Source organism: Schistocerca nitens, chromosome 5 (genome assembly GCF_023898315.1).
Source record: "Schistocerca nitens isolate TAMUIC-IGC-003100 chromosome 5, iqSchNite1.1, whole genome shotgun sequence".
Classification (NCBI taxonomy): Eukaryota; Metazoa; Arthropoda; class Insecta; order Orthoptera; family Acrididae; genus Schistocerca; species Schistocerca nitens.
The window spans coordinates 737,514,551-737,529,941 of NC_064618.1; the positions used below are offsets into that span (position 1 = coordinate 737,514,551).

General features: G+C 37.1%; 1 protein-coding gene across 1 annotated transcript in view; it reads right to left on the minus strand.

The window, feature by feature from the left end:
- LOC126260965 (exocyst complex component 4) overlaps nt 1-15,391 on the minus strand; it is a 239,737-nt gene that overhangs the window by 121,554 nt on the left and 102,792 nt on the right. The window contains exons 7-8 of the mRNA XM_049958489.1: nt 14,687-14,995; nt 1,558-1,782 (exon numbers count right to left, since the gene is read on the minus strand). Of these exons, the coding sequence (XP_049814446.1) occupies nt 1,558-1,782; nt 14,687-14,995 (534 nt within the window). The remainder of the gene's footprint in view (nt 1-1,557; nt 1,783-14,686; nt 14,996-15,391) is intronic.

Here is a 15,391-nt window from a genome sequence, read left to right on the forward strand (position 1 = left end):
TGGTCGCACACATGTGGCCCATCACTAGTCCCGCAAGAACAACATCAGCGAGGTAATGTTGGGAGATCTTGGTGACCAGGCAATGGGTCCTCCATGTCCAATCCAGCAACTGGGAAATTTCATAACTAAGAACCTGCGAACAGTCATTGACCAATGTGACAGAGCTCCATCTTGCTGAATGATGAAGTCGGGTTGCAAATCTTATATCTGAGGGTATACAAACTTGTCCAATATGGTAGATACAATGATCAATTCAATGTGTTTTCTGCAAAGAAGAATGGTCCAACAATCCTGTTATGCAGTACTCCACACCAGACATTCAGATTAGAGCAGGGATTCCCAAACTTTTCCTACAACAGAACACTATGAGAATTCTGGTATTTGATGGAACACCTTGTTTATTTTGAAGATTTGTTAAATTTCAAAAACGAGAAAAACTTGTTTCATTCAGTGATTACTTCAGTTTTAAATCATAACTAATAATAAAGAAATCATCATAAAATTTAAAAAAAAATTAGTATCATCAAAATGTTGTAATAAGAAAACATCTTGTTATTAATAGTTTTTCACAGAGCACTTATTCATTTTCTGTGGAACATCAGTGTTCCATGGAACACAGTTTGGGAAACCATGCTTTAGAGCTATCATCACTTGTTCAATGATAGTGTGTGGGTGTTGCAAGCCCCAAATCTGAACATCAAGCCAATTAACCGTCCCTTGTACATGAAAGGTTGCTTCATCTGAGGATAAACATCTTTCCACACAGCTGGCATTCATGTCAATATGCTGAAGCGTATCCGTAGCAAACTGTTGTCAGCATGGTTCTGTTGTTCAGCATTGGATGTTACACAAATGACGATGCTGGTGCACTACACAAAGCAATGTTGCTCCGGGTACATAAAGTTGCCTGGATGCCTGTCGAATTCACTTACGGGTGCTTCTGAGAAATGCTTGTCTGATGCTGTCTACTGCCTCTTTCAAAAACTATAACATGCACAGCCAGGATGTTCAGAACATTTGTAGTTACCAGAAACTTATGATACCATACCTTAATTGTCTTCACATCAGGTGAATTACATCCTTACAATCTACAATCTCTTGCACAATAATTGGAGATTTTGATTTTTGCAAACCACACTACTGCTTGCACGCACTGCCGCAGAGTCACCATTTTCACTTATAGTGATCATGCTAGACTATGGCAACAACAGTTGCACATCTGTTGCCAGAACATAAATTCTTTGAGTTGCTCTATCACATGGTGTAATTTCATTATCATATCTATTTAGCCACGGGAGCAGCAGGAAAATGCTAAACTGCTGTGTCGAAAATCATGATAACCAGATGGTTATCACAAACATAGTGGCGTAGCATTTTTTTCTTGTCTCAAACTGTTGAAGAAAAGATAAAAGCACTGCATGCAAGAAAATTATACTCATTATCACGAGTTCACAAATATTATGTTTGATGTACAGGTTGACATAAAATAGTGGTGTGTTATAAGATTATCTTTGCACTTACATTTTACTACTTTCACTGTAAAGAATAAATTATTACCTTCATAACTCTATCACTCTTCCACTGGTCCTTGAGATAACTGTTCATGGTTAGAGCATGGGATGAATAGTCAAATTTAAACAAAGGACTCTTTTTCTGTCTGGAAGATTTCTTTCTTGTGAAGAAGACAGACATGTCACTTGCTGATTCTGAAAATGAGGGAGCCTGCTGGGGCTCTCCACTTGTGTTCTGAATGTCTAAGTAATCTGTAAGGAGCAACTGCAGCTAAGAAAATAAAGAAATAAATAAACAAAATGACTGAATAATCTGGGAAGTTCAAATACTTCAAAGAGGCAAGGACATCATCACACATCAAACAAAGTAATCAGCAACAAAGATTTATGCAATCAGATTCTCTTCCCTATTGAAACAACAAATTAATATATACATACTGTACATAACATTTAATATTTCAGGCTTATGAATTTAATCCATTTATACATATAGCTACAGTAACATTTTCTTGTGAAATAATATTTTCTATGAAGTTTTCAGCTACTTCAATGGGTGAGATGCAACTGTAAGTTTTAACTTATCCTCAATAATTTGTTGTGAGCGTCAGAAGTCTACCATGGTACATTTAAGTTTTTTATCTATATTAGGAAATTCACACAATGTAGTGTAACATGTCACTTTGATGAATTAATTATTTATTCTGGTTATGTTTCAGATGTCTGTTATTGTTTCAGTGGCTAACACGATTACACAGTTGTTGCTTATATGGATTTGGTATTAAGTACTACCTTTCTCATTGCAAGGTCTCTTTGTATTGGAAAGTTTTCTTGTAATGTCAGGACAACAAAAAACTCCTGACATTACAAGAAAAGGAAGTACTTAATGGCCATATCCATATAATAAACAACTCTCTGATCATGTTAGCCACTAAAACAATAACAACAATAACCTGACAACACAAACAAAAGATGAATGTCACACAGTGACAGCTGGCAACACTACCCACTGTAAACACACACATGTTCATCACAAAATTAAAAGTGCAAGTGACTGATGTAAGTGAAATGCATATGCAACAAATGTGGGTGAGAAATGTCAGAAGTCAGCCAGCTGGAGCAGGTGACTAATGAACACATCTCCAGGACCACACGTAAGGGCTAACAGCACTGGAAATCGTATGTAACATCTCATGAAATTTGTGCTACGAAAGTTGATTCTAATATTAAAAACAAGATAAAAACAAGGCAAAATGTAACATTTAACATATAGTAACTACTACAAATACATTTATTATGTGTATAAAGAGAAATAAGAGAAGTGAAACGCGTATGGCAATAAACAAACTCTCTTTCATTTAGTTTCACAGACAGAAGATACCTCCATGAATTAGGGAATGGATATAGGCAGTGTAATGGAGCAACTGTAAATGAGAGTACAAAATATATTACATTGTTTATGAGAAGTATTTATTTCAAGAATTGGATGTTTGACTGCATTCTTAACTTCCAGCAGTAATGGCAGTAGTTTCAGAAATGAAGTTCAATTGGCAGGTATTCGTGAGTGTGTAAAAATAATAAGGTGAGCAAGAATGTAGCCATAGCTCTCAATCACTGACTAATATCACAGTACAATAGAAGTGTAATATTTCATGTTGTGACCACTGAAACAACCCAGAACAAATATGGCTGGGAGTAAATAAAACTGATGAAGAACAAGAATGGCAACTAGAAAACTGAAATTCTGAAGAAGATTAGTGATTTTTTGATACAAAGATATGCTGGAATGGATACCTGTTGTCTGCAGCGGCAGGGGTCAACATTCCAAGATTACACTGCAGTGCAAACGCAATTTATAGCACTGCAAATTGAGAATTTTGACGTGGTTTAAGTAGTCAATGAACAATTATGATGGAGAAGAAGTTAACAAGACCATGGGATGGAAGATTTTCAACAATGACTATGGAGGGCTTCAACTGTATTAACGCTACGTGGGTCTACAGCAACCATCACAGATCGGAGCTGCAGCTCGTCAACCTGCTGCAGCAGCGTCAACGGCACACTTACTTTCAGAGACACAGCCCAACCTAAACAATGATTCCACTTTACCTTGGCATCTAGTTGCTGTAAGATTCTAGCAAGCTTTATAGGATCTGTGTTGAACTGCTTAGTCTTTTTCTTTATTGTGGCATTAGTTATCTGCTATATTTCTCAGCTTTAGGTTTCCATATAGGAGTCTCTTACTTCTTTCCCCATCTTCTTTAGGACTGCAATTACTGTTAACTATCCTATACTTCAAAAGCAACAAGATAACTAATACACACACACACACACACACACACACACACACACACACACACACACACACACACACACACAAACGCATGCTTTCGCGGCGATATCCGTTAATAAAACATTCTCAGATTTCCAGCCGCGTCAAGTGGTACAATAGCCAGTAAATGGACTGCAGAACCTAGGTACGTTATTTTTTTTCTGTGTGATGCTGGAGTTTCACTCCACCCCTTTTGAAAAGGGGAATCAATGCGGATATACCTTTAGCTGTTGTTGTTGTGGTCTTCAGTCCTGAGACTGGTTTGATGCAGCTCTCCATGCTACTCTATCCTGTGCAAGCTTCTTCATCTCCCAGTACCTACTGCAACCTACATCCTTCTGAATCTGCTTAGTGTATTCATCTCTTGGTCTCCCTCTACGATTTTTACCCTCCACATTGCCCTCCAATACTAAATTGGTGATCCCTTGATGCCTCAGAACATGTCCTACCAACCGATCCCTTCTTCTGGTCAAGTTGGGCCACAAACTTCTCTTCTCCCCAATCCTATTCAATACCTCCTCGTCAGTTATGTGATCTGCCCATCTAATCTTCAGCATTCTTCTGTAGCACCACATTTCAAAAGCTTCTATTCTCTTTTTGTCTAAACTATTTATCGTCCACGTTTCACTTCCATACATGGCTACACTCCATACAAATACTTTCAGAAACGACTTCCTGACACTTAAATCTATACTCGATGTTAACAAATTTCTCTTCTTCAGAAATGCTTTCCTTGCCATTGCCAGTCTACATTTTAAATCCTCTCTATTTCGACCATTCTCCAAAGCGAGCAGCATTGCACTATCGCTGACTCGCAACAATCGAAAGAGTAAAATCAATGCTTAAGTAAAATTGCCACCCTTTTCTAATAATTATTATTATCCCATTAAATAAATAAATAGCAATTCAGTGGCTATACAATCAATAAACAGAGGGGGCAATTAAGTACATTTCAGTATATATTTTATATCTAAAAAGAAAGATGATGAGACTTACCAAACAAAAGCGCTGGCAGGTCGATAGACACACAAACAAACACAAATATACACACAAAATTCAAGCTTTCGCAACAAACTGTTGCCTCATCAGGAAAGAGGGAAGGAGAGGGAAAGACGAAAGGATGTGGGTTTTAAGGGAGAGGGTAAGGAGTCATTCCAATCCCGGGAGCGGAAAGACTTACCTTAGGGGGAAAAAAGGACAGGTATACACTCGCACACACACACATATTTAAATATGTCTGCTTGTGTCTGTATGTGTGGATGGATATGTGTGTGTGTGCGAGTGTATACCTGTCCTTTTTTCCCCCTAAGGTAAGTCTTTCCGCTCCCGGGATTGGAATGACTCCTTACCCTCTCCCTTAAAACCCACATCCTTTCGTCTTTCCCTCTCCTTCCCTCTTTCCTGATGAGGCAACAGTTTGTTGCGAAAGCTTGAATTTTGTGTGTATATTTGTGTTTGTTTGTGTGTCTATCGACCTGCCAGCGCTTTTGTTTGGTAAGTCTCATCATCTTTCTTTTTAGATATATTTTTTCCACGTGGAATGTTTCCCTCTGTTATATTCATATCATTAATTTGAACCCAACAATGACGTTTGTTATTGTCACTGTTACATTTCGAGGTCTTTTCTGTCGTCTTATTTCCTCCTTCTGTTTTTGCCAGTAGTTTCCCTTTGTATTCACCTTCTGCTTTTTACCGTAATCCACTATACAATTTTATCCCGCCGATATATACTCAACAATACGTAATAATACGTAACCCACTTCCAAACCATAACCAAAAAAATTTTTTCTTCCGCTACTGCTATAAAATCCACCGTTTCTAGTTCACAAACAGTTCCTTTCAGCTATTAAACAACCTTTTCGGCTAGTTTTAATAACTTTTGCTTTATTTCGATTTCCGTTTTTTCACATCACCGATCATTTTTAGCCGCTTCCCACAGGTTTTAACGTTATTATTTCTCCACCAGACAATTGTTGGCCTCATTTCCATAATCTGCCACCACCATACCACTACTTTTAATACATCCTCACGTAGTTTTTTCGAAATTTTCCCGAATTTCTCCACCCTTTAACGTGTTTTGGCGGCAACACAACCACCTAACCTTAATGCACATCGTTTTCTACCTACACTATTTCACCACAGGATCAACATAACCCAGCTCCAACCAACCCCTTTTCCCCTCTTTTCACACCAGATCTCCATTTGCTTTCTACTTCACCTTTATCTCTCCCCACATATTTTTATATGCATTTTCATTTCAGCCTCACGTTACACTTTCGACCTTCTAGTACCATGTCACCCGCACAACACCCCCACAACGACCCCATTAAGTTTTATTTACATTCCCTCCGCAGACATGCCTTCGCCCTAGCCAGATTACGCTCCCATATTCTATTTTCTCAGGCTTGTCTGACATTTGGCATTACCCCCAAAGGCCTCACACTTAAAGTTCCCATCTCTGGCTGCAACCCTTCCTTCCATCAGTCCCTATACCAGTTCCAAACTGAACAATCCATTGCCCTCACCCACCTAATCCTTCACCTACACATCAACTCAGCCCATGAACACACCCGTCAACTCCTATCCTTAATAAAAGTCCTTAATCTTTCCTCTCCCACATCCACACCGGCTGTTCAGAGCATCCTCCTACAGGCCAACCGTAAATTAGAACAGCATGCCACCCTCCACCTCAAAAAACTATCCAATCTCCTGGTTTCCCACCTCCGGAAAGGCAACTCACTCACCCTTCACAACCTTTCCAGCAAACCTCAACCACCTCTCATTGCACACAAACCCAGTCTCTCCCATCTACTCAATCTCCCACTTCCAGCTCCACTCCCTCCAAAACCTCAAAATTCCTTTCAACACAATCTGGAACCACAACACCCTAATTCAGTAGTTAACCTTTCCTCCAAACCGCTCTCCCAATCCGAAACCTCTGTCCTATCCAAAGGCCTCACCTTCAGCCCCACTCCCAGATTCAACCAAACAGCCCTCGTCAAAGATTTATTGTCCTACACCCGTACTCTCTGCTGGAAATATCACTTTGCCACGAAGAAAAATGATTGGTCTTTAAATATGTCTGCTTGTGTCTGTATGTGTGGATGGATATGTGTGTGTGTGCGAGTGTATACCTGTCCTTTTTTCCCCCTAAGGTAAGTCTTTCCGCTCCCGGGATTGGAATGACTCCTTACCCTCTCCCTTAAAACCCACATCCTTTCGTCTTTCCCTCTCCTTCCCTCTTTCCTGATGAGGCAACAGTTTGTTGCGAAAGCTTGAATTTTGTGTGTATATTTGTGTTTGTTTGTGTGTCTATCGACCTGCCAGCGCTTTTGTTTGGTAAGTCTCATCATCTTTCTTTTTAGATATATTTTTTCCACGTGGAATGTTTCCCTCTGTTATATTCAGTATATATTTTATAAGAATTATTTGGTCCAGGAAACACTTTTGCGATCACGGTTGCGATTTGGACGGTATTCGCGTAATCGTACTGATTAAAAGTTATCGTTTCCGAAAGGCGCATGTTCGATTAAAGCTGTGTGCACTTTTGCGCGTATAATGAAAATATTCGTAACACGTCGCGTAACAAAAAGAAACATGCGAATCTCAACCGTGGTCAAACGAAGAAAATATATGATAACATAAATGTTCTTCGCTGTTATTCAGGAAAGGCTCAGATTAGACCTTGCAATTTTTTGTTATAGGAAATGACAAGACGTTACACTTGGGAGATATTTGTTTTGAATAAATTGTATTTACCTTCTCTCTCTCTCTCCTTTTTACAGCCCTTATACCTCCACATCGATTAAGGAACTTTTCCTTCTCTACCGACCAGTACGAGAACAAAATTCAGACTCAACAAAATGTCTTCCATCTTATTATTACATGCTTAACCCTTAACAATCATATATAGTTTCGTAGTACAAACAATGCTAAGTTATTCCGTGCACTAGAAAGTCTTTAGCTATAAAGTGTAAACATGATGGGCGAACTTTCAGGTAAGTGTGCTGGAACATACACAAGGAGTTACAGTAGTGAGTAATTAACCACAGAGGTTTAAAATAAATACAGCACAGAAGACAAATTAGAAGTCAGGTATGAATATGGGATATAGTGGTAATAGTTTAACTCAATATATATGTATAGAATGGCAAGATATGAGTTGTAAATGATATCAACATGTATGCTATTCTTCAGAAATGAAACAATGGAAAATCCAGAATGGAATGTAACAATATTATGTAAAGGAAAGTTGCCACTCACCATATAGGGGATACACTGAGTCGCAGATAGGCACAACAAAAAGATTGTCACAATATAGGCTTTTGGCCAATAAGGCCTGGACTTCACTTGCAAATGGAAGGCAAAAAGAAATTATGTAGACATTTACAGCTAGCAGTAGGTGCCAATCTGCAAATACCAGCTCTAACATACATACAATGTGAAGACCTTTCAGCAAATATGACAGTGAAAACACAAGAAAAATCAGCAGCAAAAACGGACTTATCCAACTCAATAGTTATGAAAGATAAACGAGGAGCCGCAATAAAGAACTGTACTACACCTTCCTCACTCAAAGAAGACACAGCAAAACAAAACTACCATTGACTAAACCAGGCTGTGATACCAGCAAAAGCATCTAACCCAAAAAAAGCAACTGAACCAAGTTCCACATCTGAAGATATTCAAGATACAACAAGAAGAACTGGGCACTGGAAACCAGAAGCAGTACCCACAGGAGACCCAATAAGGACATCAGTGGATCCAGTCTCAAAAGTATCACCAAGGACATCTAATTTTACATGTATCAGTGAACACCAACAATCAACTACTACCACCCCAACAACAGGAGGAAGTTCAGCAATTTCAATGAGAAGAAATGTAAGGCGACCATGTCATCTACAAAAATTTTTTATTCCCAAAAAGCCTGAAGACCAAATTAGGATAGCTAGTGCAGCTATCACCACCACCTCCAGTAGCAGTCCTTGCAGCAAAAACAGACACCACCTCAAAATCGACCACACAAGTAAAATGACCAAAGAGATGGAGAACTGCCCCCTTTCACCATCAGAACATTTTCTAATGACCAATGGAAAAAACCAACTCACACTTCAAGATGAAGATTTCCCACATAATTTAAATTCAGAAATAAAGGTAAGTGGTCAACCAAGTACAATCAGAACAAACTTAAAATCTCACAGGTCACTCTTCTTCATCAGAATATACAGTCACTTAGGAATAAAGTAAGAGAGCTGGAAATCTTGCTATCAAGTGAACTCAGATATGTTAATATACTTTGCTTAACTGAACACTGGCTGAAAGAAAATTTGTTAAAGACAGTGACAATAACAGATTATGTGTTAGCAGCACAAACTTGTAGAAATCAGTTTACACATGGAGGGAACTGCATATACATAAAGAAAGATATCAAATTCAATAACTTAGACAATGTTGAATCCTTAAACACTGAGAAAGATTTTGAAATATTAGGCATAGAAATTCCAGCATTCAAATTAATTGTAATATGTTTATATAGGTCTCCAGATACCCACCTAAAAAAATTCAACACTCGATTTGATACTTTACTAAATAAAGTAGTAACAAATCGAAAAACAGTTCTTATATGTGGAGACCCAAAATATTGACTTTAATAAGTGAAGCAATTCAAAATCTGAGCTGATGAACACATTAACAGCCAATAATTTGGAGATTACAATCAACTCCCCTACATGTGAAACGAATCATTCTAGTACTACTATAGACCAAATAACAATGAGCTCCAAAACAAAATATAAATCAGTTGTAATTAAAGCTGGACTGGCAGACCATCATGCATAGGCTATAAGCTTTTGTGTAAACACTAATCCATCCTATAATTATAAGAGAAAGACTACACACATGGGCAGAACTTTCAGTAATACTGCAGTACAAACATTCCAGAATTATCTCCAACAAGAATCATGGGAGCTACTGTATAGTACAGAAAATATTTCTGATAAGTTTCAGACATTCATGAATATTTTTAAATGTTATTTTGATCTTGCTTTTCCATTGAAAGCCACAACAACCCAAACCACTTAAAGCAACAAGTGGATTACTAGTGGTATAAGGATATCTTTGGCTAGAAAACGGTACCTTAACAATATTGCAAGAAGCTACAACACAACTCAGGAGTTTGACAGTTACTTTAAAAAAATATAAATTTATCTTAATTAAAATAATAAAGGGGGCAAAGAAACGAGACAATGACAAATACATAGAAGATGCTTCAAACAGAACCAAAGCAATCTTGCAAGTTGTAAAGAAAGAAACCAAATCTTACAAAAATAGAGTTAATAATATAGTATTAAAGGCTGGCTTGGAAAACATTAATAACCCACAGGAAGTAGCTAATAAGTTTAATAACTATTTTATAAATGTAAAATGGCTCTGAGCACTATGGGACTTAACTACTGTGATCATCAGTCCCTTTATAAATGTAACAGAGAAACTACTACAACAGACCTCTAATAGAAAACAGCATACAGAAACAGGGAGAAAAGTCTCAAGCAAATCAATGTTTCTGTACCCAACAAATGCAGAAGTAGTACTGGTTACAATAAAAAGTCTCAAAATGAAACACTCTGCAGGCGTAGATGATATTCCTGATTTCATTATAAAGCAATGTGGGGACTTTATCACTGAGCCCTTAACTACGTAACCTACATTTTACTACAGGAACTTTTCCTTCATGTTTGAAAATAGAAAAAGTGAAGCCATTATACAAGAAAGGAAAAAAAAGATGATATTTCCAACTATAGACCATTGGCACTTATGTCTGTTTTCTCAAAAATATTAGAACGGCTCTTCAATAAGAGACTAACGGACTTCTTAGAGGATAATGGCATTCTGTCAGTATCTCAACATGGATTTAGAACAAACCGTTCAACCGAATCAGCAGTTCACTCCTTTCTATTAGAGGCACTGATAGCATTAGACAACAAAAAACTTACCATGGGCATATTCTTAGATTTGTCAAGGGCTAACAACTGGCTCAGCTTCTATCTTATGAACAGGGAACAATACGTGGAAATAGATCAGGAAAGGGATAATGTCACTAGGAAATATAATTCCAAGCTACTGACTGTTAAATATGGAGTGCCACAAGGATCAGTAATGGGTCCTACTGTGTTCTTACTCTATGTAAATGACCTTTACATAAGCAATGACAGCAGTAAAATATTTCAATTCGCTGATGATACGAGTGCTCTAATTACAGGAAACTCAGAAGAAACTCTTGTAAAAAACATAAGAGAAGCCACTGACAGGCTAACATGTTACTTTGAGGACAATGACTTAATAATAAACACTGGAAAAACTGTAGCTATGGATATAAACAATGCACAAACAAAAAATCTGATATCACCGAATCTAGAGACAACTGCCAAAACAGCCTGAACCAACTTTCTTGGACTGCATCTACAAGACAACTTGAAATGGAAAGCACATATTGAGCAAATGAACAAAAAATTAAGTACTTCTTGTTTTGCGATACATACATTAAAAAACTGTACCAGCTACAACACTCTTCAGTGTGTATATTATGCAGTTGTACACTCTCACCTCCGGTATGAGATTACGTTCTGGGGAAATTCTGGAGATGCCATCAAAACATTCAAAAATTTATAAGAATAATGGAAGGTGTTAGATAATCACAAATCATGTAGACCACTGTTTCAAAAAAGGATGATCCTGCCACTTCCTTGCATATATATATATATATATATATATATATATATATATATATATATATATATATATATATATATAGAGACTTACCAAACAAAAGCGCTGGCAGGTCGATAGACACACAAACAAACACAAATATACACACAAAATTCAAGCTTTCGCAACAAACTGTTGCCTCATCAGGAAAGAGGGAAGGAGAGGGAAAGACGAAAGGATGTGGGTTTTAAGGGAGAGGGTAAGGAGTCATTCCAATCCCGGGAGCGGAAAGACTTACCTTAGGGGGAAAAAAGGACAGGTATACACTCGCACACACACACATATCCATCCACACATACAGACACAAGCAGACATATTTAAATATGTCTGCTTGTGTCTGTATGTGTGGATGGATATGTGTGTGTGTGCGAGTGTATACCTGTCCTTTTTTCCCCCTAAGGTAAGTCTTTCCGCTCCCGGGATTGGAATGACTCCTTACCCTCTCCCTTAAAACCCACATCCTTTCGTCTTTCCCTCTCCTTCCCTCTTTCCTGATGAGGCAACAGTTTGTTGCGAAAGCTTGAATTTTGTGTGTATATTTGTGTTTGTTTGTGTGTCTATCGACCTGCCAGCGCTTTTGTTTGGTAAGTCTCATCATCTTTCTTTTTAGATATATTTTTTCCACGTGGAATGTTTCCCTCTGTTATATATATATATATATATATATATATATATATATATATATATATATATATATATATATATATATATACACACACACACTTGAAAATAGAATGTATTTAAAGACCACTCATCACTCAAAATCACACAATACACAGCTATGATACAAGACAACAATTGGATGTACATGTTCAAAGCGCCAACACAAAGTTATTTCAAAACGGTCTTATCCATCCTAGTATCAAACTATACAATGCCTTACCAGATACCATTAAACACATACAAAACATTGGTCACTTCAAATCTAAATTGAAGTCGTACTTGGTTGATCACTACTTTTACACAGTAAATGAATACCTACAAAAATAAATTTTTCTATGTTAACTCATGTAGTCTCATCCAGAAGAACATTTGTATTTTATCTCTCTGTATATAGCATAACAACATTTATTTAAGTATTCATCATTAATTGGTATATTATAATAGCTTTGTAAGTTTTGTAGAGTTTCCTAAAGAAATGTCTATTTTTTAATGAGATTAGTAACACAGATATGATTTTATAGGAATTTTTTAGTGAGTGATGGGTAATTTAGTGTGTGTTTAATTTCAATGTCGGGTTTTCAGTGGAAAAGATGATTACTGTGTCATGTCACTACCGTCCCCACTAGGTGTCAATAGTAAGGTGACAGAACCACTTTTTGGGACCTGGTGTGGAGAAGCCATTGCAGCTCATTCTGCAGAATTGGCAAATTCTCCAATCCTTCAGCAAAGAACTTCCGAGGGTGTGATCCTTGGGCTGTGGGCTGGGCTGGGTACCAATCTTCGGGGTCTATCTTCTTTCTTTATTATGTTATAACTTCCTTAGCCTTTATTTTCCTGCCTTTCTTTCTGTCTTTCTTCCCCTCCTGGAGCACCTCGGCTATCCTCCCTCTTTCTCATATTCAACAGTCTCCATCATGGAACCTTCTCATATCCATTTATTAAAACCTGTATTCGAAGACTTGCCACAGGTGTAGCACATGCCTAGCAATTTCCAAAACATTTTATGAGCTTTGTTAGAAAAGCCTGAGTTCCAGAAGAAAAATTTTTGATTAGATAAAGTATGGAGGGTTACACAAAATGTCTACTGGATTGTAGGTCCTAATAATGAGTAATTCAAGAGACTAAGCAAAGAAATATTGTGAAGCTGTTAAATGATTGTTACTGGCATTCCATATCAGTAGTAAAAGAATAACTGCCTGGTAGAGGGGTTAAAAACTTAAAGTGAAGTTCAGGCACATACATGTCTATGATTAATGGTTCATAATTCACTGTAGGGTATTCCATAAGTAGTGAACATACATCAGCATATTTATTACAAATGAGATGCAATTGTAACTCTGATTATACATCAAACAGATGTAAACTATGATACTTTTAGTCAAGAAGGTTAAACCTAATTTTGCACTTTGAATGTTTACTGTTTGTTGACGTTTCACAGTAGTAATGGCATCACTCACCTACGGGGAGGAATTTGGTGATGTGCTGTGTTGCACAAGCATTTACCAAACCGACACAAGATAATAACCGCTATATACAGTTCATTTAGGTAATGAATTAGGATAACCTACTGTCTGGATGTATATTTAATTTACGCACATACAATTATGAACTGGATGGACACAGCACATCTGCAAGCTGGGACAACAATACATATCTTACTATGTTCATGGTACCTGTTGGTTGGCAGTTTATTCAGTGTTGTCAAGTTTTGCCTTGGAGATGATATGCGAGCCACAGAGAAAGAGCAGTCATAACATTCCCTATGACCTCACAGGGACAGGAGAAAACTTGTTATCGACATATTCAATTGGAATCTGTTAACTAAGACTGGATTTGGACACAGTCCTTATCAATGTATTTGTGAGGTTCCGAATAAAGAAGCAACTTTGTTATGCACAGTCACTGTAAATGAGAGTACAATATATATATAATATGTTGTTTATGAGACACATCATATTTATTTCAAGAATTGGATGCTGAATTGTACACTTAACTTCAGCAGTAACTGCAGCACTTCAAGAGATGAAGTTTGAACAGAAGATATTGGCAAGTGTGCTGAAATAAAGCAACATTACAGTAAAGAAGCAGTGGAATATCACAACCATGTAGATTTCCCTTTTAATGAACACTTAGATTTCTCCAAAAAACTTGCTGTCGTAAATTTTAGATTGTCACTCAGTATGAGTACAAAGATTGTAATAAGATTAAGCCAACAACAGGCTTGCATGCAGCATAAAACATCACTTCAATAAAATAAATACAGCCAAATATAACATTCACGGTATTAAATACAACCCCAATGAAGATGCTAAACATTTGGATGGCAATATAAGAATAAAACATGTAAAAAAAAAAAAAAAAATGCACTAAAACAGAGGACAGCACTAATCTCAGAAAGAACTGCACAGTTTTTACTTACAACAGCTTGCATTTTTGACCAGACATCAGCCATTTCATACAGGTGGACATCGACGTGATGTTTTTCAGCAATGCAAGAAAAAATGTGTAACAATGAAGCATGAGCAGTTGTGATACATCTCAGTTGTACAAACACAGAACTGAACAGCTCCAGCAGAAATGCAGGACCAGTTGATGGTACAGATGTCAGCACTGGAATGTTGGAAGTAGGCAGCTGGAGTGGGGCATTTGATGAAGAATGGTCTTGCACCTGTTGAGTTACCTGTGAGAGAACTGCCAGCAGTTCACTCTGCATATTTGTCTTTACAGCCTGGAATTCGGACAAAGGACAAACACTAATTACTTATAAAATCAGAAGAAATGTTGCTTGTGTTCTGATTACATCAATTCTATACATATAGATGAATAATAATGTACTGATATTGAAAGATAATAAATATATTTCCATTCCATACTGAAATTTTTATTTTGTGATGAACACGGTTTTAAGGTCTCTTCTGTTGCAGCAATTTTATAAACTCACTATTAGAGATGTAATATTAAAGCAGATAAAGTAGTTGAAATACTAATATTTGTAACATAACATTGACAAATTGCACTCATTTAATAACTATTGTCCATAATTCTCATTTGATGCATTTTTCTTAAAACGCTGAGTTAATACCTCCTCTACAAGAAAATTTGTGTAACATATATCAGCAACAGA